The sequence below is a fragment of the Synchiropus splendidus genome, chromosome 16 (genome assembly GCF_027744825.2).
Source record: "Synchiropus splendidus isolate RoL2022-P1 chromosome 16, RoL_Sspl_1.0, whole genome shotgun sequence".
Taxonomy (NCBI): Eukaryota; Metazoa; Chordata; class Actinopteri; order Syngnathiformes; family Callionymidae; genus Synchiropus; species Synchiropus splendidus.
In genome coordinates, this window is record NC_071349.1 from 13,281,650 (window position 1) to 13,308,584 (window position 26,935).

The window sequence follows — 26,935 nt, forward strand, 5'->3', positions numbered from 1 at the left end:
AATTTGACATCAAAAAAAGACTTTTCATTCTAGACCAACAGTACTTAAAGGTGCATTTTAAGGTTTCCCTTTTCTAAACCTTTTGCTAGTGACCTTCAAAGATATTATTATTTTATTTTTTTGGTAACAGGTGTGTTAAACTCATGGGCTTCCAGCGGGGTGTCAGACACTGACCACCATGGCTTTTATTTTTTTTAAAGTCAAAACTTACCGTGGTGTCCACGGCTTTGACCTCAGCTGTGGGAACGTGAGTTGCAGAGCATTCCGGTGCTGTAACCACCACACAGCCTTGTGCTCCCAGAGTGACTACAACCGCCCCGCATCCACGACTCAGCAGCTCTTGAGCGGCCCGACTCGCCTCCTCCACTGTAGCTACAGAAGAGCCGGTCAGTAATTCAGCCTGCAGAAAGGAAATTTGTTTGTTATTTCCTACGACATTGGATTTCAGAATTGACTGCATCATCAGAGTTACCAAAAGTGGTTTGAGGTTTTGTTTTTTTGTGTTAAACACACACTTCTTGTTTTGCAGTTCAATCCTTTAAAGATATATTTGATGGTTCATTGATTTATTCTGGGTTAATAATCAGAATAACTTTTCATATTTTATCAAAAATGAAATGTATTTATTATTTTTCTTTCCTCATGGTGTCATCTACTTTTCCTTGAGAAGAGAGCTGCATTTCCTGAATTTAGAAGTAATTTATTATCTTTTAATATATTATTTATATACATATATACTTGTATATATACTTATGTATTTATTAAATACTTGAAATTAGTATTGTTAAAAAAATGTTGTGGTTTTTTTTTTTAAATAATAGACTAACTATTAAATATTTATAACATCTTTGCATAAATATACGAAAATGTTTTCGGTTATTTAAAATAAAGTTACTATTGAGCAACATACAAAAAATAAATTAAAAGTAAAATAATAATTTTTAAAAAAGATTATGCAAAACACATTTAATTTAATCCATCTTTCACTCTTAAAAATAATTATAATAATAACAATAATAATATATCAACAAAATTAAAACAAAAAAATTAATTATATTTTGGAATTTGTTTTGCAAAACAATACTCCTTTTTCTTCATTACATTAAACTGTGCGTGTCAAATTAAACAGTCAAAAAAATGTCTGATACAATAAAATGAAAATTACCCCTGAGGATTTATCACTGTAAAGAAATAATAATAATTAAGATATGATACTATTATATAATTAAATATGTTTTGTAAGATTGAGAGTCAAAAATCTGAATCCTTCAAATTCATGAAAGAGGAATAAGATAATAAAAAAAAGGTAATATAGTAACTGTTCATTACTTCAACCCATGATGTCATGAACCTCTAATGGCCAGGTTAACAAGAGACTTATATGTCAGTGTTGCATATGAGAACCGTTCCAAAGTCTCTCAGGTGCAGCAGCCTGTAATTTCCAGATATCGCAGATATCAGCCATAAAACATCTGAGGCCGCGTGCTGATGCACGGTGTTGTAAAGAACTGAGCACCAGATCACTTTCAAATGGCCGCTGATACAGATGTGGTCGCAGTTTGTCAGGCGAGGTTTGGGCGGACTTCAAAGATGGTTCTTCAGTGGGGCATGTGGGCCGAGGATCAAACAAAAGCCTGCACTTTGTCACAGTGAAGCCCGCAACAGTCAGGCCACACACAAACCTGCGCGCACACACACCCACACCTACACACACACACACACACACACACCTGTAGGGAGAGTGAGTGACTCCATAGGTGTTGTATGCGGGTCTAAAAGATCGGATCCTTTTTGGCTTCTGTGATTTGTCAGACTGAACAATGACCCGAGACGGTTCAAAAATAAACCACAGTATGGATCAGTGTTTTACAGCCCGCAGCCTCCCCGCCGCTGCAGTCGGGTGCCAAAAGAGAAAACAAGACGTTTTGTGAGTCATCAGCTTCACACTGGGGCAGGGAATCAATCTACCCCCCTCTGTGAGGCAGAATATGAGAGAGTTAAATTACTGGGCTGCGCTCTGTGTGTGTGTGTGTCTGTGTGGAGATGTGTGCGTGAGTGTGTGCATCTTCGTGTAGTCAGTGTGTAGCTGAAATGTCAATTACAACTGTGTAATTATAAAATAAATTAAGCTTGTATTCGAATGTATTAATGTGTTCCTGTGATGTGAGAAAAAAACTGACTTAATAAATGTTTTGTTTTTTTGTGATGTCTTTACTAAAAGTTCAACATAAGGATGTGTTTTTAAAAGTGTGTGTCATGATAATAGAAGCACATGATTTGTACATCTTTAAATATGGAATCAGATTTGGGTCAATAATAATCAAGTAAAAAGTTCTCCAAATCTGAATCAATGTTTAAATGCTATAGCTTGTCTACCAACAAAAATAAATAGTATTATCCTGTTATTATTATTATTATGTGACTCGTGTGAGGAAGCCAAAACACAGAGGAGAGATTTTTCTACAAAAAAAAATTATATGGGTAACGTGTTATTTGATTGTATTTTATTTCATTTTCTATGCATCTTCTTATGCATCATTGGATTGCTTTGCTGCCGACTGATAAAGTTTTCGCTACGCATTCACGTCCTCACACCTGGCTGCAGTGTTCCATTGCCCTGCGTCACCAAGTGGAGCAGAAGCCCCAGGCTGAACCTCCCATCCTCCTCACCCAAGGCTGCTGCTGACTCAGCGACATCTGCCCTGTTGTTCTCGCCATGCTTCCCAACAAGCCCCGCCCCCTGCCACTCATCTGTCATCACCTGGCAGATCAACAGTGAGCCGCCGCGACACTGGTTCAAGCCCCCGAAGGTCGAGAGATACTTCAGTCTCTTACCGAAGTGTTGACACACTGGGGTACAGTGGAGCTACTCATTTACTGGCAGGGGTCGCGACCTCAAAGTTACAGCTCAATCTCTGCGGAGAGCTATGAGCATGTGCGGGCGCTCAAAACACTGTAGAACTCTGCTCTTATCTTTTTCAAACTGGAAAGACTATTGGCAGCAGAACAGAACTGACAGTAAAGTATAGTCTTTGGAGTGGACCGCTGCAAACATCGAAGAGCAGCAACGCCACATTTGTTAGCACAAGCCAGCACACATGTATTTTTATTTTATTCATTTACATATTTTGATAAATATCATTTATCATTTTATATTGTTTAAATCTCTTAATATACTTTAAATTTCAGGGAAAAAAACAAAATAAACAATATAAAATAAAAAACTAAAATATGTAAATGCTATAGTCTATAAAAAATAATAGTTATAACAAATATATTATTATTATTACTAATAATTATTATAAATGTATATATATATATATATATATTTTTTTTTTTTCCTTCATTATTTTTTTTTTACCATGAATGAAAAATTGACAACACAACATGACAACACAAAAAATGTGATTTCATTCAGCAATTGCAATAAAAACAAACAGATCCACATTAAAGATAAGTGGCTTTCTAACAATGATTTAAAACAAAAAAACAGACTGGAGTATATATCCGTACTATTTATATTTCAAAACAGCAACAGGAAAGACTATTTTAACATTGCAAACTCTGTTGTCCTCATTTATGATGGAGCTTGCACAATATCTGTTTACGCTCTTAAGCAATACTGATAATGATGCATTCAGGTGCAGTCAGAATTTCCACTGATGTTTAATGCAGCCCAACTAATCTCATAATCGGGGCGAGAAACCAAGCTCACCCTGAACAGGTCCGTCACAGTGCTCAGACAGAGGAGAACAGGCCACTCCAAACCTAAGCTGGGCCTTGCCGCGAAGAGGCTACAGCGCTCTCCACTAATCCACCGTGCATTTATGTATAAAGTCAGGTATATTTTTGTTTTGTCCTCACCTCAGACTCATTACAGCAAAACACATCAGAGACTCGGTAGAACTCTGGGTCCAAGTCCGGAATAGCCGGCGCCGGGTTGAAGATGGTCTTGACTGGAACAAGAACAAAAGTGCTTTGTCTCACTCTCAAAGTCATGAACAGGTACACAGAAATGATTGTTGTATTAATACATAATATAATCAATGAACCCTTTGAAAAACCTTCCCTTTCAGCCCGTCAAGGTCTGGCATATGCTTAATTAAAATTTCAATGAGAACACAGTGTGGCGGGCCACCGCTGAGTATTGCTCTTATAGGCAAAGCTCAAGTGGATAAGCTATAAAAGGGTACCTTTTAAATGATTAAATTAGCATTCTCCGGAAGAGTGCAGAGGGAAAATAAACGCCTCACATCCTGCAGCTGCATTTCTAGGACTCCGATCTGCAGAAGAGTGCAGCCCTGGATCTGGGTGTGTGGGTGAGAGGCGTTCTGACCCCGTGTATACGTGCGTTAAGGGCGCAGGATGGAGTTTGTCAGAAGTAATCCTCTGTGTTCACCGTGCATATTCATGAGCATTAATGCATCTAATACCAGGATCCTCAGTGTGTGCGCGCGGATAAGCCGGGCTTGACGAGGCGATTAATGCTGATATCGCTGTGTACAAAAAAGCCTCATGTAAGTGTGTGTAGGGAGATGTATGTGGAGTGTCGGTGACATCAAAGTCTGTTGTGTAGAAGTGCTCTTCCGCATGTGTGTGTTTGCGTGGGCACATGAGAGAGCAGATGCGTGGGTTTGCGAAGGGCTTTGGCCACCTGGCGCTTTGAGGTGGATGCTGGGTTTTTGCTTGTGAGTAAAATTGGAAATGATGTCTCCCTTTTTTTCGCATGCCGCAGTACGACTGCGCAAGCCTGCAGACTGAAAGTGAGACTTGGATCTGCATATTTTTGTCTCATGATGTCAGAGCCCCTACTTTGAGCAACTTTCAAAATCTCAATATTCATTTCAGTAAACACCACTGGATTCTCTTACTCTACTTAAAACAATATCTGGACCACAAGATGATGCAGCGACTTCCAAGGAAAGTTCTGAATTCTCCTGGATGTCGTAATAATCCAATGGCGATAACAACAAGTACGTTTACAACAACATATTTTGGACAAGCTGCTCCGTTCCAGTGCTGACCGATCCAGCTCCATAGTGAAGGTTGCAGACCCTGAATAGAGAACAGATAGACGAGAAACACTTCATTCGTCCTTGTCTCCCTCGCGCCTCTGTAGCCCTTCAATACCGCCGTTTCATTTCAGGTTTTTCACCACAGAATGTGAGCAGAACACAACCAAAACAAGACACCGCAGCAAAAGCTATTATCTCTTTTCAGGCCGGTGTCATGGCGCGAGCTGAACCCCGACAGTGCCGCTTCAATTATCCGCTCGTGCTTGACAGTTCTCATGGCCACCTCGCTTCCTACACTTGTCACCACGGATGTTGCGTTTAGTGTTTCAGTGATGTGGCCAGCAACCTCACGCTGGTGAAACCTCCGTTTCCTTCCGAGGGAACAAAAAAAACACAACAGACTGCTAAGTAAAGTAACAGCACAGAATTCATTGATACATAAAGGAGACAAATTATTCTCAGGATTGCTTGTTGATATTAAGCACTTGAGAAACTACACCTGGCGTGAAATAAACCCCCAACACTGTGACGTGGTAGCAGCATTAGAATTACAAAAAGTACTCATTAATTCTTTCGCTACAAGACAATACTACTGGCTGCAACTAGTGGCACTATGATGTACCATCAAGTATATTTTTACAACTGCAAATATCAGGCAATTGTTCGACCCAACTGTTGCAAATAATGGTCTCAGCTACTTCTGCCTTCTTCTACTACAGCCACTACCACTGCATGCACAATGGTGCAGTACCAAAGGTATGGCTACTTTCACTGACATTCTTCACGGCGAGGGCCACCACAATTTCCACAAGTACTACTACATCTACATCACTAGGACACTCACTCTGATCTTAAGCACTATCATCAAGGTACCAATGGACGTCTTGTTTTTAGCAGTACTACTATCAAAACCTTAATAACTATAACTAGAATCAAATCTACAGTTCTACAACTGATAATACCATTGATACCTGCACACTGATGTACTATTAAATGATCTTTTACAACTACAAAACTGCAATACTCTTATCAATGCTGCTCAATAGACACAAACATCGGCACCACCACAAACAATATGCCAGTACTGGTATTTCTACTATAATCACCATAACGACAGAAAGGCTATGTGAACGAAAGATGACTATCACAACTTGTACAACTACTGCAACAGTATACCACAACTAAGACTACTTCAAGGAGACACCAAAGATTACAGTAACTACTATCACCGTTCTTCTTCTACTATCAACTCATCATCACTGCATGAGGAAGTTGGAAGGACTGACAAAGTATGTGAGGGTAGTGCAGAATAGATGCCATCAGCTGGACTCATGTGTTGGACTCATCTTTGACAGCAACATCTGCATCATGTCAAAAGAATGAGGCTGCGATTAGCAAGCATATGTGCAATGAGCAACAGGGAAAGTAATGAGGACGAGCAGCTGTCAACACCCACAAGAGAGGCTTGAATTAAATCCATAATGTGCTGATGCAAGAAGCCCCGCAGCCACAAAGGGTCTTTGAGCTTCTCTCAGGTGTCGGACAAACCACAGCAATGCCATGGAACAAACACAGCTGCTGAGACAGGTGGTGACACTGGGATGGGTCCGATCTGAGTCACGTCTGGTGAGAGGGTGTGCTTGTGTGTGGGTTTGCCCAGATGTTAAAGGTCCGGTCACACGGGTTGGAAAAAGAAGGCTGAAACTCTGACACATCCACCACAGACTATTTCTTGCACACTTCCTCCTATGATGCATGATGTCACTCATCTTTCATCATTCGGGGGGTGGGAGGAGTCATAAACAGTCAAACATGCGTGGAGGAAAGTATTTTTGCTACAGACATTACAGTGATATTCTTCTTTAAAATTCAAATATTAATTTCCTTAGTCACAATTTTGATCTCAGCACAGGGACCCCAAACAGTCAAGTGCAGTCAACACTGCTACTCACAACAATAGAGCAACTAGGTTACATCGCATTATGACCAACTGTTTTCCAACAAACCTGTGCCACTGTGGGCTCATATGATAGAAATTGTTATCCATGTGTTAACCTACACATTGTTGGAAATAATAACTAGAGAACGCCAGCACCATTGCTGTGAACTCCACAACAAGTCCCTCCATTTGGACGCCCCTTTGCATCTCCAATGTGGCGACCCATCTTTGGTAGACACTGACCAAAGCAGACCGGGAACATTTTTTTTCAACAGGTGGTCATAAGGACACGGACTTTCTGAGTGTATATCTTTTCACAAGTGGTTCCCCGATGGCTCTACAAAACGTATATAAAACTTATCATCATGTTCTAGTCAGAGCCGGTGTCCTCAGTAAATGCACCTAGGATCGTGACTTTTTGCATTTTCGATTGGCGCTCATCAACCCGGCCACAATAAATCCCATTAACACCCTGTCTCACTAGAGAACTCCATTTGCGTAATATGGTGGTTCCGTGCAACATTGCAGCGATTCTGCTGCCAAATGTTTCCGCACGCTCCTCTTGACTCTCTGTCGCCACATGCTGAGCCTAATCCTGTAGCGATGAGGGAGTATGGAGGAGTGGGGAGTTGGGGGGCGTCTTGGAGAAAGAGGGTGGCGTTCGGGAAGGCCATCTGGGCATCCCATCTGCAGCACAGTTATGGAAGCGACTCTCTTTTGGCAGAACAGACTAAGTAATGCCAGTGACAGGCCCTTGATGACAGGGACAACAGAGCTTCAGACATCTTGAATGACGTGAAAAGATTCTATTTATAGGAAGCTGGTGGAGATAACCAGGTCTTGGGTGACGAACCGAGGTGACACTCAAAATGTTAAGGAATTCATATGAAGGTAGTCTAAGCCAAAACATTTCCAGCATGAGTCAAAGCAAAATATTTAATGAACCCACACGTACCTTTATTCTCTTTAGCCATGCGCAGAGCTTGAAGAGAAGTGTTTGTGCTGATCTCCAGCTGGCAGACCAGTACTTTCGCCTGTACGATGGAAGGAAGTGCTTCCTGCAGCTCCTCACGGCTTAACAGCATGTTAGCACCGGCAACAATCACAATAGCATTCTCACCTGTCCATCAACACCAAAATAGAATTGGTTACAATAGTGAATGGAGAGGCGTATAGCCTGCAGGACCTGAAAATAACATGGTAATTCAAGAGATTAAGTTACATTTTTATAATCCCTGAATAAGGTATTTCACCTGAGCAGCTATGACACAATGTCAGTTGATAGCTGTCCAATCTCTGGAGGGTCTTGTAAGGTGTATTTTAACATCACTGTCAGTCTCAGTCACTGAGGGCTGTTTTATCGCAGTAGCAAGCTGCATAGAACACAAGTGAGCTGGGAAAAGGGTTGCAGCTGATAGACAGCGTGGTCAACTGCTAGTGGATGGCATTTACCAATGATACAATATGGATTTGTGAATGAAAGAGGTGAGGATTGTACGTCAGTGGAGTCTTTCTGGCAGATATGCTCTTATTGACAGTACCAGAGGCTGAAGAGCTGAACAGGGCTGCAGCGAACACACTTACCAGCGTCATTGACAACAATGGAAGCTGCTCCAGTGGCTGCCTCAGAAGTCTGGCCGACAAAATCTAAGACCAGGAGGAAACATTAAGGGCAGGAAACAAGATCAGGTATTTATTTGAAAAAACAACCTTCATGGAACACTACTGAGGAAGAAAACCCATAAAAACAAAATATTCCTTGCAAGTGTTGCATGACACACTAAGGCAATTGGATTCTCGCCAAATGCTAATGTGGCAAACCAGTGAATCTTCAACATGGCTAAAGTGCATCTGACAACAGAAAATAACTTCACACAAGTATTTTATGGACTTGAGATGACTTGAATAAATCTGTCCATTGTTGATTTCATGACAAATCACTTTCAGCAACAGTTTGGAAATTCCCTCCAAACAATACAAAGCCATTCACTATGCTGTGCTCCACATTGCAAATTTTGAACTCAAAACAGAATTACAATATTTCCTCGCTGACTGACTACTTAACCCAAGCCGCACCAAAACATAAGGGCTTCGGTGGATTTTAAACCCATGAATAAATCCAAAAATACAACACGCCATGAGATGTCAAATGAGCAATAACAGTGAGAGCCTCTTCACTTTGCGAGACCACTTTTCCTTGACAATCATTTGATTCTTTATTTATAGAGAAACCCTCAAGCATGGTGGAACTTGAAGCTATTTCCAAAAGCCAGTCTTAAAAACCTTAATGGTCTTGTGATCTTTAGGCGATACGGCATGAAAATAACAACATTTGGCAAGTAGCGCACCGAAACATCAATGTTACCTGTGTGCACGCCATTGCCCTTGAAATTCTGGATATAACTGTCTCCAAAGAAGTCTTTACCAACCTAGAAAAAAGACAGCAAAATGATTACAACAAAGAGAGTGTCAAGGAGGGTCAGACTTGGTTAGCGGCAACTTTTGAAAAGTGGAATAGTTAAACCTCAGATGGGTTGGATTTTCGTGTGCCCTGCCAGCATACTGGCACAGTGCCGTCACGTAAAACGTACAAAAACGAACACACAAAAGTCAAGAAAAGCACACACGTGCAAAAACACGACCAGCTGCGCCAAGCCTTGAAGACACAGTAACCCCGCCTTTACGCCTCTTCAAGCCCACCTCGCTTCGCTTTCTTCCTCCTTCCCCTCTTTTACTGATCCACACTGGGATGTCCACATCCGTAGCTACTTTGGGTTGTGCAAGGGGTCCCTATGTTGGCCCGAGGCACCTTCTTCGAACCCACGCTTTCCAAAAAACATGCCAAATAGCGGGCATTTCTATCTGCTAGTGATAATGGGTTGGGCTGGTATTGGCTGTTTGGCCCTGTTCACTTTGAACAACGGTCTTCTTGGATGTTTTTGACAAGTAAGGGTGTCTATTTTTGGGTTCTCCCCATGCCCGGAGAGCTCCTCCTGCACTGGGTTGTTATCGATCAGCCCTCTTTGTTCTAAAAAGATGGGGTTTTGGTGCTTTAGCGATTGGGTCAAAAGGCCACTCTGTTCTCACTGATTGGAGACTTTGGGGCCGTATGGTATGGGAATACGCTTCTGTAAAGCGTGCATGAGTGGGTGGGCGTATGCATGAAATATTGTATTGATCAACTGGAAATGAGACATAAAGCCAACGGTAGCGGAAAGCAGAGAAGTTTGGGAGTGATCCATTGGCGCAAAATGGCCACTGAAACGCCTTTAAAATGGGGGAAGATGTGTCTCATTGAAATTTGAGCATTTAGATGGAACTATACCCACCTTTCCAACCATTGAGGTCCTTGCGCCAAGTCTTGCACTTTGAATGCACTGGTTGGCCCCCTTGCCACCGTATCCAATAAAAAACTTATGGCCATGGATAGTTTCTCCTGCTTTGGGGAGTCTTGGCACTTGGCTGAAGGTTGACAGAGAAAAGACACTTACAATGGGTTTATAACTGTTTTTACGCATGTGGAAAAGCACCAAAAAGTTGGATAGGTACAGTTTTAAAAAGTACCCCTTCGAAATACATTCACAATGGGTAGTCTAAAATGTTCAACACAAACGCAAAGCTTCATGTTTTGGTTATCCAAGTCATGGATGGTTATCCAAGGGAGAGGAACCCGGAAAGTCAAGATGCAGCTTGGTGTTGACCACAGTGAATGAGTGCATTCCCAAACTTGTAAATTCAGATTAAAAAAGTCAACTATGGTGGATGGAAACAAGACTATAGCTTTGTGATACAAATCTCCCCAATGAGACATTGTCATTGCCCCAACATTATCTTTCAAACCGAGGTAATCTTGAATAGTTTATTTAGTCTAAAATCCTGGATTCCATATGCAATATCTTGGACAGGATGGTTGGTGTAGCTATTTTTACAAAGACAGAAGTTTCCACAAGAAATCGGGTCTCGCTCCTGCATTTGTTACAGATATTATCTTCCTTGTGTTAAAAATGTTACAAAGCTGTCTTGACTTGAATTACGGCTCAGACGTTTAGTGGAGTTGATTTGCCACAGGTGGATGCCCTGAGGAAGTTCAGCCTATTCCCAGAATGCTCCAACTGCTGCACCCCAATGGATGATGAGTAACACGGACTCAAGACAGCAGACGGTTTCAGACTGGATATCAGGACGCTGTGGTTTGGCTCCTAGCCGACTCTGCCCAGAGCCAGCGGATTTGCAGATGGCAAAACCTTGTCATAGATTTGTTTTCCACCCATTTGTTTCTATTTAAACATACATACGTGCATCTGAGTGTGTTAGTGGCAGGTGTGTGATTATGGGCGAGCGACTCAGGATTTCCAGTAACCCAGACTCTGATGGTAAACACTAGATGTTGTCATAAACACTGCTGTTTTTGCATTGCTGTGTGAAAACTGGCCAAGGCTATAACAGGATGTTCGGGTCAGTGAGGCTGAAATGTGGTGGGAGGGAGACAGAACAAAGGAAAACAAGATCAACATCGTTAATAAGCCTACACGCGGACAAGCACAAAAGACAACTTGCGCTCCACTTGAGTGACTCCAGTGGATTTGTGAAGAGAGAATACAAAAGAATCCATGTCCTTTGCGTTACTTAGAGTTTTTAAATGTGAGTCAACAAGTTATTATAGTGTCTTGCTTAGTGTCTTTTAGAGATCAGCTCTAAAATCACAATATTTTTCCTCAGCTACTTTCTGCCACTCAAAAGCCACCAACACCGCTGCTGTCCTGTATAACGCTTGACTCCCATCAAACAAAACAGATTTCTCTTGAAAGTTCTCAGTGTTAAAGTTGAATTGACAGAGAGTATTACTGACAAATGCTTCTCCGCCCCTGTATTATCATGCGGTACTATGCTGCAACTGCCAAGGACCACAATAGTTGCAACACTACTGTTGGTTAGCAGTGCCCCCAAGGTCTCAGTGATAATAAGCTGTATCTCAAGATACAGTTTCTGCATTCCATATTACCATGTTTTACTACTTTAGATGGCAAATGTTTACATCAAATTAAGCATGAGGTTTTTGGTGAGGATATGAGGAATTACTGAGAGATGAAAATGCCCGCCCAATAGAGGGGTAATCAGTCCATTGAATCGGTCATTTTCATGGCATATATCCCCTGTCACCACGTTCTATGGGTCATTACGCTCCTAGTGTACCTTAAAGTAGTGACAGCACACCATACCACCTTCACCTTTATGATCAAAGGCATGTACAGTGGACACTATCAAACACACACACTTGCCTTGACATTATTGCCTTGACAAAATGTTAATTCCATTCATTCATTTACCTTACGGAAACCAGAAAATGTTCGAACTAAACCACAACAAACGGACTACATTTCCTGCATCAGTGTCTGGTACTTTGCTGCAGATGTTACCCACCACAAAAATACATTGAACACAGACATTGCCATCTGTAATTTGAATAACACAATTCATTCTTTAATTTTAATCACGCTATTTTATTAACACAGTTCTATTACCTTATTGCCATAAATCCATCAACATGTGGTCCCGTGCTGCACCGCTAATAAGTCAGGGTGTCCAAAAAGAATTTTAGAAATGCCCTAAAATTGATGAGATATTGTTCTTTGTGCTTAACAAAGTCTTTAATCACAAAGCACTGACAAGGAGCTGCGCTAAAAAGAAAGGAAACACTTCACATTTCATTCCTAATTTAACGCTAATGTGCATTGTGTATGGAGTTGTCCACATAACTTAAAACTCCAGTGTTTCACAACTGGCTGATGAAACAGAGCAGACCTTTTTGTGTTTAAGAATAAGTTTGTGAAGAATAGATGCTGCTGAAGAGGAATGAGTGTGTTGATGGCTGTTCTTTTCAGAGATTAGATTGCCAAAAAACACGCCAGTTATGTGCTCTAGCGCAATGTTTTCCCTTCTACGGAAGCAAACAGGTGTCCGCTGACGTTCAAGTGTTTGCTCTGAGGCTGTCCTGTCGCTCACTTCCCTCTGCTCTGGCTCTCTTCACGTAATTCTTCAGCTGTTGGTGAGTAAACAGGAGGGAAGTGGAACGGCGACTGTTCTCAAAGTTCAACCCTTAGAAAGCTTGTGAACTTTGTACAGTGTGGGGTGTGAAGGAGACAGGAAACTGGGTGTACAAATGTCACAGTGGTCACCTCACAAAAGCAAACTTCACCTAATGTTAACTGCCTTCGAGGGATCTTAGTCATCGAAGTAGGCTCAAGGATGTTCTGTTTGCAAAGTGTTGTTGCTCACACACTTGACAAGAGAAGTAGTTTTGCGCTTTAGACAGTGGCAAAATGGTCCAAAAACAACATGTGTTTCTGCCGTACAGTCACACTCCCATCATGTTAATCTGACCCGTCAGGTCTGACCACTTTTATAGGTACGGCCACTGCCACAAAGACCTGCAGTTTTGGTTGGAAAAATGAGGATAGTTAAAGAACGGCAGGTCCCGGAAAACAGTGCTCAGCTCGAGTTGACAGTCTTTCAGACGCTAAATTTTGCGACTGTGAAATTTGTTCCAGCAGTGTTCATTCACCAGCCCCCCGAGTGACCTTTGTCACAACAAATAGGTATTGCTGTCAGGGCTGTGCACGCACAGGACAACAGTTGGAATGACAAACCACCCTCTTAAAGCACGGCTGGTGAATCCTACTCACAGAAGCACCAATGTTAATCACCGACAGCTGACTATTTCCACCTGCGAAGGACGCTTCCACCCCTGAAGCTCACTAATGACTGTGTTATGTCATTGAATGTGTCAGCGATGACAGTAATCTGAAAGGAAGAGAATTAGTTTATCGCATACCCTACTCGAAGCAGCACGGTGGTTAAGTGACCTTAATGTAATGTTTCACTCGCTGAAAATCAGCTCCTGGTATGACACTGGTGTGTCATTTTAGCAACTGCTCACCACACGTTTCAGATGATGTGTCAGGTTTGGATCTATTCTCTCTGGACCAACCAGAAAGGTCACGAGGTGTGACGAACGTTTGTGGGAGTTTTGTTTTCGTGGTTGCTCATCATGTGCTCTTTCACTGTATCAGGATAAATGTTTTCCAGAAGACACAACTATTCACTGTATTAGAAATGGACATCATGATTATTCGATAAGCTTTCGCCGATAGTGTTTAATGTTTCACTGATAATTTAAGGGTGGTTTCTACTGACTAAATCGTAAGAAACAGCGATTTTAAACAGCACAAGGGTTTGTGTCTGGACTGCAATAAAACAGAACTCTGTGCGTCTGTTGGCTTGTGACGTTTTAGTTGACGTTTTGCGCCCACTGTTTTAGTGAGGATGGAGGATTTGGGTAGTGTCAGAACACTAGGCAACTGAGCCACACTAAAGCTGGAGTGAACTTTTCTGTCTTCAATAACAAGCTTGGACCATTTCCATGATTAAATTTGGCTATTTTCTTGGTTGTCATGTGATGGACAGGAGATATGTATGGGAGGCACCCATTGAGGGTGGGAAAATATGCAAGTAAAACCCAAACTATTAGATGAAGTCATATACTCTCCATGTAAAAACAACTTCTTTCCTTTTCACCTTTTATTAAATACATCTTAAATGACATTCACAAGAGAAAATCATACTTTTTATGCAATACTTTAAATGACTTTACTTTTATTTTTATCAACAACAAAAGGAGGTAGAACAAACATGTCAGAAGTATGACAATTTCAATTTCAGTTCTCAAAATGAAATGTGTATAAGTACGATTTTTGGTGCTTTTGACGAAGTTCTTATGAAAGATTTCATGTTAAATGTATAAAGATTAGCCACATAGGTTAAGTTAGGGTAAGCTATATCGTACATCTCTGTCTGTTGTTCTTCTCTTGTGTCATTAATTTGTAGATAGATTCAAATTTAAAGTTCAATTTTTTCAATTTATTTTTCACAAAGCAAAATAAATAAAATCGTAAATACCATTTATATTTGTTTAAATTTACTTTGGTCTTCATTTTGGATTTCGAGGCAGTATCAAGCAGTAGGGGGCGCTATATAGCTTTTGACAGTTGACTCAAATCCTGATTGGTTCTAATCCACACACGAATAACTTGAGGAGAAAAGCTGAGAAAAGTTGAACTTCACGGTAGCATGTCATAATGTCCTGGTGCTCTACGTGTGTGTGTGTGTGTGTCACTATTCACCGTCCCTGGTGCTGGCTGTTGAGGCCTTCACATCAAAGTACATATACATGAGATTATATTGGCTGTGAATTGCTTCCATAAAGCCTCAACAACATGAGCGCCATCCTCAAAACACAGCGACCCCAAACAAACCCATCCCAGAAAAACAGGCATTTCCCGTAGGCCCTAATTGACAACCCCTGCCCTTCAAAGCAGAAGGCACTGGTTGAAATGGTAATGAGCAACAAAATAAGCACTTGGTCGAGGGCACATGTTTGTAATAAGACCGGAGAATGGCACAATGTTTTTCTCATGGTTTGTTGCGGAATTCTTCACCACAGATTCCCCCACAATGATTTACATTCACCATGGAGACTCCAAATACATGCATTGGTAGTCACACAAATGTTTCTTTTAGTTGTATTTTGTAACCAAAGTGCAGTAAAAATAAGTTAGGTACTATATATTTTTTATTTTATTCGATCAGAGCATCTCAATTTGGCTGCTTTTCTTTTCCAGATTAAGTGAGGGTTGCCAATAAAATAACAAACAAAGCTCTCTAAAAGCATGGCATTGTTTCGTTCCACCTGTGTTCAGCACTTAAAAGATTACCATTGAAACAAGCTGCATTACTGCTGTACAGACCATAATACTTTCTTAGGTCCGTGACTAATGACTCCAGTGAAGGCACCTCACGAAAAAAGTTGGCAGTTGTAACGGCATCTTTGAATCCGTTAAACACATTTGATCACATTACAGCAGTCAAGCGGTTGCGTCAGCAGGAGCAAGAGTGTACAGTAAATGTGAGGCATTGTTTTCATCCGAACCATTATGATTCGTCGATGAGTAACAGCAAGACTTGGGACGAGGTCCAATTTGGCTCAACGGATCCCAACATGCTGAACGATGATGCAACACACAACAAAGTGAGCAGTTCTTATCCCGGAGTGAAACATCTCAGGACATGTGTTTGAAGGTCATTTGGATAAAAGTTTTACTGCCACGACAGTAGTGACGTGTCTGAACTACAGGTTAGAATGCAAACACGTTGAATCAGCATATCCAATGAGATTTTTTGAAAGCACATATTTAAAAAAATAATTTGAAATGCCTCATAGCAAGAAGGTTGCAGGTTCATTTCCAGCTTGGGGGGTTTGTATGTTTTCATGGATTTACTACATGCACTCCGATTTCCTCCCACAGTCTAAAAACATACAGAGTTTGTTTGACTACTCTAATTTGCCCATGGGCATCAGTGTGTGTGTCACAGGTTGTTCGTGTCTGAGTGCCCCGTGATAGGCTACCAACCTGTTCAGGGTGTCCTCTGCCACTCGCCCAAAGTAACTGGGCTAGGCTCCCATGGACCCCATAAGGAAATAACCGGTAAAGGAATAACATATGAATTAGAAAGTCAATATCATTTAGATTTTATCCTACCTTTTATTTACTATTTTAATGTATTTTTTTCATTATTCATTAATCTTTGGATACTACACAAATATATAACTAGCTGATATTTAGGTCTTTATTTTCTGTCTTCCTGATTTAAACGAGTTTCTTGCCCCACACCTATTAATAATTTCACTGAATTGTTAAGTTAAATTACTTCTCATCCATAAAAACAATGTGATAATGACAATGAAATCATATAAAAACAGAGGATATGATGTCACGGCAGAACTGTACTTTTCCCCTTTTTCTAAAATATTAAAAACGTTTTTTTTTTATAAAACTATTATAATATAATACTCTATAACTATAATGACCTTCTTAACTTTTTTCTATGATGCCTCCTCTACTTCTCCTTGTCTTACTCTGATTGGAAATTCCTACACCATCAACAAACATCATTGTCTGTGCAGACTCCTTTTAACTTTGACTGTCAGTCTGACCCTCATGATTATTAATGGAAAAAAACACGACAAAGAGCATTGTATAATATATTCTAACAAAGCAACACAAGAGAAAAGAAAAGTTGAAAAAACAAGATACAAAAACACCCGTGGATGTCTCTATGTTGCTGTAACTTAATGGCGCTCCGAAGAGGCAGACTGAGGCCTAAAGTACATCTCGGGTACTTGACTCCAACAGATTAGCGTGTGCTTACCTCACCAAGTCAGTCATACAGGAACCCACCACGACCACTTCAGAAGCCGCGTCACTCATCGTCTGTGTAACACACACATGGAATTCGTCAAAACAAGTGCTCAACTCTAGAGCGTATTTCGGAATACCCCGAACACTCATCTTGGCTCTTGAAGGCCAACCACCAATGGAGCGGACTCCTGGGGGTATTTCAGGCAAAATATGTAAAGAAGATCCCACCCTGCCCACTCTGCCAAATCACATGAAGTCATTATCATCGACATTAGCATGAGCTTGACTGAAACAAGGACGACAGTAAAAATAGAGCATTCATCGCTGGGTGAGTGGGACAGGTTCCAATTTTGTTGGCGTGTGGGTGGAGAGATGCTCAATGCTAAACCACGTTAAACCACCGCAGCCCAGTCTTTAATTAATTCAATCCACGGCTTGTATCCGAGCTAATGCTAGTGTGTTAATCTGTTCAAATCTCTTCCCAGGCAGCGGAGGACTTGGAAAGCCTGGCCGTTGGCTGTAGGACTGCTCACTTCTCTCTCCCACTTCTTACAGCATATTGTCTACTCTCTGCAGGCACAGAAAAGCTTGCCTAGAAGCCTTCATGATTCCACTGCAGGAGACTATTGAGATCCAACTTGTCCGATTACTCAAAACAGACACAAACCATCTGACACTTTGCCGTTTCCCGGTTGAATCCCAAGCAGTTGTTGACCTGTGTGTGGAGCAGGTTCGCTACAATGTAAATTTAACTCATCAAATAAGCAGTAGTAAGCACTGAGCCTCGGGTTAACGCTAGCTGTTTTTTTTTTTTTTTTAATGCGTCTTCAATTGCTGCTGATATGTTTTTAGGCATATTAGAGTATGCAAATCCGGAACAGATCCTGGTGAAGGACCGGATCCAGGATTTAATCAGTTTGGACAGTTTGAACAGTTTCGGGCTCCAAAAATATTTTTTTAAAACACACCAACCGAAGACACATGTGGTGATCTGCCAGCAGTTGATAAGGTTGTCAAAATTCAAAAAATAAGATCGTCTAGAATCTTTTTTGTTTACGTCTACCATTCCTTACATAGCACTTACATTTGCTGGTTATTAAAATTAACATGTTTAACTGTATACAGATTAAGTATTGTAACACTGTAAAGGATTAACAGTGTTAACAAAGGAAGAACTTTTTTTTTATTATTTATGCTTTCAGTGCACTCTATATGTGACGTCTTGAACCAACAAACTGTAGGTTATCAATTAATCATTAATACATTTTTTACGTGACAACAGCTATGGACTTGAAGAGTGCCATAGTGAGGCAATAAATGTCATTATTATGTCACTGATGTCACTCTACATTGCAACAATGTCAGATAAACTGAATTGTGTATCAAGAACTCGAGTTACTGTTGCATGTTGCATGACGAGCGAGAGGGGAAACACATCTGGTACGAAAACCTAAACACACGTTAAGGTACTGTACAGTACAAAAACAGCTATTAAACCTCTGCTGAACACATACTGTAATAAATACAGCCCCGTTTGACTTAATGCTTCAAAGCAGTTAGAAAGTCGTTTCGAAATGTACTTGCCTTAAATCCGGTGTTCGTACGCGCTGACAAGAGACGGCCAAAGTGCAAGAGCAACGCAAAGTAAAAATTAAACGAACAACCGAAAACAGCAGCTGTTTTAATGCTAATTGTATAACTTAATATTGAAATAACCTACAGTTATCAACATACAACATTCCAGAAGTTCATTCCGACTGATGGAAAACATTCAGGCATCGGCGCGGGCACCTAACTGGGGTCTGCCAGAAGGACCCAAGCATCATGCACCAGAAGTAAACATTGGAGCGGACTCCTCGATATTTTCATTATAACAAACCTTACAGGTATATATCAGTGCTTCATTTAAAATGTTTAGCCCGACTATTACATGCAGAATAGTTTTCTAATAGCCAAATATAACATATTTTCACAAGGATACTCGTGAAATGTTGCATGCTAACGGTGGCTAATTGCTGTCAACGCATACTTCAAAGTGTAATAACAAACTTGTTTCACCTGAAGTAATTCAAATTCGGATACTAGTCGCGTATGCACTATTGTATATTGCTATATACTATTTTTCTAAGTTATTATGTCATGAACAGAAAAGTTTTCACCTATTTCTTCTGTGTTGTATTTTGCTTATTTTAAGCATTGCATACTGTATGGAATTCACTAAGGTTCATTGTTGTAAAATACACCGTGTTTTAATTTTTCTTCATAGTAAATCGCGTTGTCTGTGTGTCCGGCTCTGACAACCGATTCGTTTTCAAGCTAAAAAAATGTCGCTTTTCAAGTTACCAGTCTGCTCTTCGTCGTTGTTCGTTGACAGACCTTTATATGGATTTTACTGTATTACTGTATTTACTGTATATTACGAGCTTGATTTTACAAAGTGCAATCCAATGGTAGTGTAATTTTAAGACTGACAAATTAAACCAACAAAAGTGGCTGTTTAGATTCTAATCAAAATATATAAATATAATTATGTTTGATAAGTCTTTCACACTAAGTATTCAGTTAGTTCTTCCTCATTTCTTTACATATTTAGCCTATGATAAATAGTTTTAGATGTTTTTCAATTGTGTCATAATTTTTACACCCACTGTTTATTCATTATTGTTATTCTTCTGCTTTGTTCTTTGATCATTATTCGTGTACGTGATAGTCTATTTGTGTCCACAGTGTCCTCGGGGCAAGATACAATGAACAACATATCTCCTGAGGTGGCGTTGCACCGAATATCTCCTGAGTTGAGGCCACTCCTGAACAGTGTGGTTCGTAATGGACGTGTGGGACTGGATTCAACAAACTGCCTGCGTGTGACAGACCTTAAAACAGGGTATGACTGAGAAGGGAGATATATGTGATTTACTTAATGGTTATCATTTGAACTGTGATTTTTACTATCGTGTTTTTCTACATTTAGATGTACATCTCTCACTCCTGGCCCTTGCTGCGATCGCTTTAAGCTTCATATCCCTTATGCTGGAGAGACTTTAAAATGTGAGTAACTGACAGTTTCAATAAGACAAGAGCCATTTATCCTCTCTCCTCTCTCCGCTTTTTGTATTGTATCTACATCCTCATCCAGCTTAACCTTCCTTGATCATCCTCTAGTCACGCCGATCATCTTCATGTCCTCATTCACCACGTCCATGAACTTATTTGGTTTACTTTCTCAACTTCCATATCCAATGTTCTTAGTCTATCTCTAGCTCTTCCGTTCCAGTCTGAACTATATGAAGTTCTCCATGAGAACTGTCCCTCTGATATACTCGTGTCTAATTGTGTTCTCTCTAGCCTAGGAAAATCTCCATATCTTGATCTCAACCATAACTATCCTGTAAAGCTTCCCTTTCACAGTTGCGAAATGTTTAAGAACTGTAACAATTTGCTCAAGTTTTTCACACCAATAACCATTTCTGAAGTCCCTGCAAATTATTGTTATTCCATTGGAAAAAAATTGTTCAACTGTTTTATCTCAGCAGAAAATAAAATTCTGTGTAATATTACTGTGAAATTGTTCCTGCCAAGTTTCATGAAATAAATGACCTTTGATGACTCACTGTAAAATGGCATGCAAAAACAGGATAAAAGCAAATGTGAAATAAATGCTTGATAAACACACTATCGAGGTAGTAGGAGAAACTGTCTAAAAGTAGAATACTTGTGTGTGGAAATTCCTCAATTGCTTGAATATTATTACCCAATATTAGCGTTTGAGTCATCCACATTAAATCTTGTGTTTTTTTATTCATCTGCAGCAGCCACTATATGTACAGAGATAGACGCTCATTGACATTATGTAAGTGCTCTAAAGTGTTATTTATTCTACCTACTCAGGTTGCAAATACAGATCCATGCTTTGTAGCCAACACATAATTATCTATTTAACATAAGTTTATATAAAAGCATTTTTTTGCATCAAGCAAGCACTCAACCGGTGGTGCGCTTATAGACATAAATAATCATCTGAGCTTGCTGCGTTTCCGTGTTAATGTTTAATTTGTCAGTGAGAAATGTGACACAGGTAAGGTAAGATTTGATGACATTGCTTCCATTGATTTAAACTAAGACTGTCGTTACATTTAGTTTTTTATCCCTCCAACTTTCATCGGCAAGCCCTCTTGCAGTCATGTGGTCAGTGTCTTCAACTACAATGTCACATGAATAGATGCCTCATTTTTATAGACGCTGATAGAAGGCACTTAAAGAAGTCACTGAGAGTAGCCTTTTTTTAAACAAATGTGACAAGAAAGCTGGTAAAACGACAGAAACTGCAAGAAAGACGATTCAGTATTTGTGCAAGGACTAGTTCTTGCGTTAGTTGTGGGTTGAGACCTGCGGTAAGATGTGCGACCCATAGGGGAAGTAGACTTTGCTTGCAAAGCAAAAACCCAAAATTGTGTGTTCTAAAATATTGTAACCTGCGTGCATGTGTTGTGATGAAGCTTGGTGGAAGCAGAAGTGCCACGCACATAAAGGGATGGGTAAAATGAAAGAATGACGAAATCTGACAAAAAGTTATTACTATGTAATACAAGGAGTAAATTAGTAACAGGAATTATCGATATATATATATATATATAAAATCCCTCTTGTAAAATATGTATGATATATGCCCATGTAAATATGTTCTTCTCAACGTGTTTCATCCCCCCATCGTTAATTATAAAGGACTGCTGTTGATGTATCTGGCTTTTGTCAAGATGAGAAGAAACCATAACCAAGAACTGATCAAAGTTTGATCCTTGTCATTTGAGTAAATATCGCAAGGCTGTTTGATATAGTGATAGGGCGATGCAGTCTACCATGTCTTTAGCTTGTCCTTGTTGGGTAGAAGTCTCTAATTCATGGAAGCTGGAGTAAACCGAAAACAGGCAACCCTGGCATCCCTCTGTGGCACGTGATGCCTGTGCAGCTGTGCTTGTGCTCTCCTGTGCTCTGGCCTGAGGAGGAGCATTTATTCAATCATGGGCGCGGATCTGCCAGTCCTTGGATCGGTAGTGATAGCGTGCAAATGTTCTGTACACTCTGCACACTTCTAAGCTCTGTTAAAGAGACGCCAGGTTCCTTCCACTCCTGGCACTGCTGAATAACAATCTGAGTCCTTTGTTGTTGCGCGCACGGCGGCCTAATGACCTCTATAAAATACTAAAATAGACTTCAGGAGGAAACATGGTTGTAATCTGTCATAGCTTGTGAAGTTGTTTATTTTTCCAAGGTAAATTTCATGTATGAGAAGTGTGAAGGACAGATGTCCTTTTTCTTGATACCTCCTGTTACCCTGAGGGAGTACCGCGATGTTCCCTGGCAAACAGAGGCCCAACTGCTTCGATCATTTTGCAATGTTTTGTGCAAGCCATCCTCAAACTCCTGCTCCTCCAAGATCCTCTATTCTAATTGGTTTCCTGTTGAGAAACATCACCACCAATTTGGAGATTCTGATTCTCAACCCTACTCTTTTTTTAGTGTGACTCAATGAAGTTCAACACTGGCAAACCACTGTGGACTCTTCATTTAATCTTGACAGATATCATTTGTAACATATTAATAAACATCCTTCTCCACATGCACACACTTTTAATTTAGAATTCAAGCCCTTCTTTCCATTCCATGTGTTTGTGTTGTGTGTGTTTTGGAAAAAAAGGACTTCCACATGTGCTTGTTTTTTGCTTATGAAAAGCAGAACAAAACAGACTTGCAGCACAAAAATTGCAATTGTGTAACATAAAATCAGAACCTTTTGAGCCAGACAGAACAATGTGTCCAAACATGTGATGGTGACATGATCCGCTCGCCCATTTGCAGAGGGTTATTACGTACAAATTTGAACATCAGTCTCTGGATCTGAAGTCATAATTGATAGTAGAGGAGAAAATAAAGTGTGTTTAACGCGTGATATTGTGGCATTACCTTGACAAATGCACTATTACACACAGGATTATACACTTTGATATATTTTTACAATGTGAATAACGGATTTCTTGACCTCTTGTCTTGAATTCAAATCACTTTGTTGTGGTTTTGGGACCTGCCACTTTAATTTAAAATACTTGATCGGTGCGTAATTTTAGCTGTTTTGACACCTTATTATGTTTTCAATGCAAACTTATCAGCCAACAAACGTGCTGCCATAATGACTGTCCTGTATTCTCAATCTGTTATAGGAGCCTCATACAGTCAGTTATTTCTAGTCAGACTTCTTAAAGTGCTGCTTTTTTGTTGATTAAGGGAGATGATCATTCCACTGTTGGACTGCAAAATCTTACTGTAAGTCTAACTAGACAGGGTTCATCACTATAAACTTGTTTACATGCACATAATATTGATCTTTTCCTCCTTAAAATAATGGATCTTGTTAACAAATCTTACAATATATTGCCTAATTTAAAGTATAAAGCAATGTATTGTATCACGATATGTTTCTTTCTTTGAATGTCCAGAAGACAGAAAGTTTGATGGAAGTGGATGGATGCAAATCGGAGTATCTGTTTTTCAATATCTGTTTTGACATTAGATGCAGATAAAAGTAAAGTATAATAATTAAATATCTGTACAATATAGCGGCATCATGTGTCATGATATTTGAGTTTACTCATATTTTCTGTCTTGACTAACGCCGGCACGTAATGTTTTCTTGTCTGTTGCATCAGTGTTCTTTCTCTTCACGGTCAATATTTGCTAATGCATTTTTTTGTCTTGTTTCAGGGGACATTATTTTCAATGCACAATATCCAGAACTGCCCCCAGATTTTATCTTCGGAGAAGATGCAGAGTTTCTTCCTGAGCCCTCAGAGTTACCTGTAAGTTTGATGAATGAGAAGTACTTGTTGTCTCTTATATATGAAACCTGTGTTGGTGTAACTATCAACAAAAACACTATCATTCGATCAGCTAGTTTATTTTATCTTATTGTCCGTCTGACACGTAGTGCCTGATTATGTAATTTGGCCTTATCATTCCTGTAAAGATGTGAGTAACTGAGATTAATTTACGTATCACAGACAATTGTCTGTTTTTGTTACCGTTTATCTTTCAACTGGTCTGTCCAAGCAATAAGGCAAGAGGAAACTCGCCTAGGTAACATAACATCCTGTAATACAAATTTAAACGTTGTGTAAAAAGAAAAAGGCCACGATGAACTGAAACACTGCATTGTTTACAAACACTTTTCAAAGCTTCCTTTTTCCCATCAGCATCTGATTAAGAATTGGGGAATATCTTGTGATGCTATTGCTTTGAGTTGGCAAGCAAGGAAACATCTGTGCACAAGAGAGCGACAGATTATTCTTGGAGAAATAGATTATTTGTGAAGCTCATGACAGTGACAGCAGCGGTGTGATGCTCCAGTCTTGTAAGAGAGTCAGTGGGTGTTTATTATAGCTAAAAGTTACTTAAAAAAATGTAAATTGAAATAGACGTTGTGGATGAACTTCATCGTGTTAGCGGTTATCCAGACACTCTTGACAGCAGTGGCAGCTTGTCAGTATGTTTATAAATGAATGACAGAGAAATAGGACCTGATCTCTGAATCATCTGAATCTCACTTATCAGTGCCATTGTCAACTTCTGGTGGTTGTGTGTCACTGCATTTGTCAACGCTTGATCGGTTGCTGTGCACTGTGCTGACATAAAGGTTAAGCAAACCACTCAGGGGATAAGCACTGAAATTGTTCACGGATGCTCACTCTTCCCTTTGCTTGATATGTTATTGTCTGCGACTTTTCAAATGAAGAACAAGGAGAATTAAAAGAAGATGTGTGTGATGCGCCTGTTTCGGGAAGACAGACAAGGCGGGGAGCACTTGCCATCAAGGCGGCCACCGTTGCTATAAAGTGCTGTGGGAAGCCCTGCTATGACAGGAGTGTGCGGCTTTATCTCTGAAAATTGACTTGAAGGATTAGTTAAAACTTCGTTGGCCAACCTTAAGAAACCATTTGGATAAGTGAGTCTTGAAGACTGAAGAATCAGATGTCAGTTTGGCTGTTCCACAATGAACGTTGCAAACGCTATAATATGTCTATGTATGAAGGTTTGCTTGAGGAACTTTGTAGTTTTTGCTTCTTCTGTCTACCTCTCCTGGGATTTTTTTATAGCCGCCTAACAGGGAGAAGCTAAATTCCCCTGTTTGTGTCAGAGTCTGGGAGAGGAGAGGGGACTCTTATTCACCGTCTCTCACGTCCAGCTGTGCACATAAGGGGAAGTACCTCTGCTGATCCTCGTTCTTGGCAGCATGTTTATTTTCTCTTGCTGCGTCTCTGTGCGTGTTTTTTCTAATCTCCTTGCAATACTCCGGACTGCGTCCTTCTCTTCCATTTACAGCATTTTCCCTGCGTGTTTCCAGTAAATGCAACCCCTCCTCCCCCCAACCTCAACCCCTCGCATGCTTTCTTTGTAACTTTGAATTCTCAGCAATCCCTGTATTTCCCAAAACGCCTTGTAAAACAAATAATTGAAGCCTTTTTTTTTCTTTATTTGGACCTCATTTAGAGTCATTTGCTGACAGAGTTGTGGATCAAACAACCTTCTGTTGGAAACACTCTTTGGACTGTTTGTTTCATATTGTCCTCACTAGCACTCTGACCTTTGTAATCCACGTTGGGTAGCCATTAGGTTAATTTTAGGTCCATGGTCAGACTGGTTGGGTTCTTGATGTCTCAGCAATGGATCTCTTTTGTTTACAGACATCCAAGGGTGTCATTAGCTTTTCTGTTTATCCCTGTGTTTTCCCTGCTGCCACCACTCTTTCTGTGGGTTACTGTGGAGTGAAAACCATCACCATGAAAACATCTGATATGCAGTGCAGATTCATGATTCAAGAAGGTATTCTGATCACAGAATCTTGGGCTAAAATGCCAAGTTATGCAGCATTATTCTGAAGAGAACTTGGGGAACTAGTGGCAACATCCATGTTGTAGGATTTGTTGTGATCAATCCAGAAAAAATGTCTTTAATATTAATATCTTTCCTTGACGTCTAACCAATAAATGAGTTGTTTAGTGGATGACTTTAAAGTTTCTCCCAATTTTATAAATCCAATTAAGATTTATTCATTATAATTTCTGTGATACAAGTTTGAGTGCCAGTGAGTTTTTCCAAATTGCTTATACTGATTACCCCAGGAACACGGGGTTATGGAAGACAGCTATGCCACACAAATGCAGGAAGGTGGGGCAAGATGGGATCTGACCCGTTACCAATGCTGCTAGAATATTGAAGATTAGATTTTCATCCAAGATGGCTCACCATTTTGTTGTTCCTGAATGGCTGAATGCCCACTCCACCTGGAAATGGATGGCCAGTCAGCAGTCCCGACTCGACATCCTGTGACTTTTTTCGTATGTACTATACCAAACCAAAGACTTAGGAAGAAGTCGAAGGCCAGATACAAAAGGTCATGTGTTTCAACACATTCAACGGTTCCTGGCGAAATCACTTGGGAAGTTTGTGGTGTTACCTGGACTCATAATACAACTGTGTACTGAGAACTGTTTATTATTTATTTATTGGGAAATATCATAGAATTTGGCTCATTTGTAGTGGGGCTCTGAATATTTTGGTGAAGGGTTATCGCAGGCTGTTGTCATAGCTGGCCCAACACTGGTCTGGCACTGGTCACGCCATGTAATTCAATCTCTTCATCCTTGCCCATTAAACTTCATCTTTGTCTTACCTTG

At 40.2% G+C, this 26,935-nt stretch overlaps 2 protein-coding genes across 8 annotated transcripts in view; one reads left to right on the forward strand and one right to left on the reverse strand.

Moving 5' to 3' along the window:
- Positions 1–19,005, reverse strand: part of rbks (ribokinase) — a 29,895-nt gene extending 10,890 nt beyond the window's left edge. For 4 of the 5 annotated variants that reach the window (XR_008412648.1, XR_008412647.1, XM_053844834.1 and 1 more), the window contains exons 1-8: positions 18,795–19,005; positions 17,221–17,282; positions 10,284–10,416; positions 9,320–9,383; positions 8,539–8,601; positions 7,910–8,074; positions 3,865–3,956; positions 212–400 (exon numbers count right to left, since the gene is read on the reverse strand). Coding sequence is in view for 3 of the 5 variants with exons in the window: in XM_053844834.1 (XP_053700809.1) it covers positions 212–400; positions 3,865–3,956; positions 7,910–8,074; positions 8,539–8,601; positions 9,320–9,383; positions 10,284–10,416; positions 17,221–17,279 (765 nt within the window). In the remaining 2 variants the exon portion in view is untranslated. Of the gene's footprint in view, positions 1–211; positions 401–3,864; positions 3,957–7,909; positions 8,075–8,538; positions 8,602–9,319; positions 9,384–10,283; positions 10,417–12,476; positions 12,604–17,220; positions 17,283–18,794 lie in introns of those variants that run through there. The other variant, XM_053844833.1, reaches the window with a different exon arrangement.
- The window catches only part of babam2 (BRISC and BRCA1 A complex member 2), a 59,263-nt gene continuing 45,259 nt past the window's right edge, over positions 12,932–26,935 (forward strand). The window contains exons 1-4 of one of the 3 annotated variants that reach the window (XM_053844830.1): positions 12,932–13,000; positions 19,938–20,094; positions 20,182–20,258; positions 23,967–24,061. In XM_053844830.1, the coding sequence (XP_053700805.1) occupies positions 19,958–20,094; positions 20,182–20,258; positions 23,967–24,061 (309 nt within the window). In that variant the 5' untranslated portion in view covers positions 12,932–13,000; positions 19,938–19,957. Of the gene's footprint in view, positions 13,001–18,575; positions 18,677–18,940; positions 19,097–19,937; positions 20,095–20,181; positions 20,259–23,966; positions 24,062–26,935 lie in introns of those variants that run through there. The other 2 variants (XM_053844831.1, XM_053844829.1) reach the window with 2 other exon arrangements.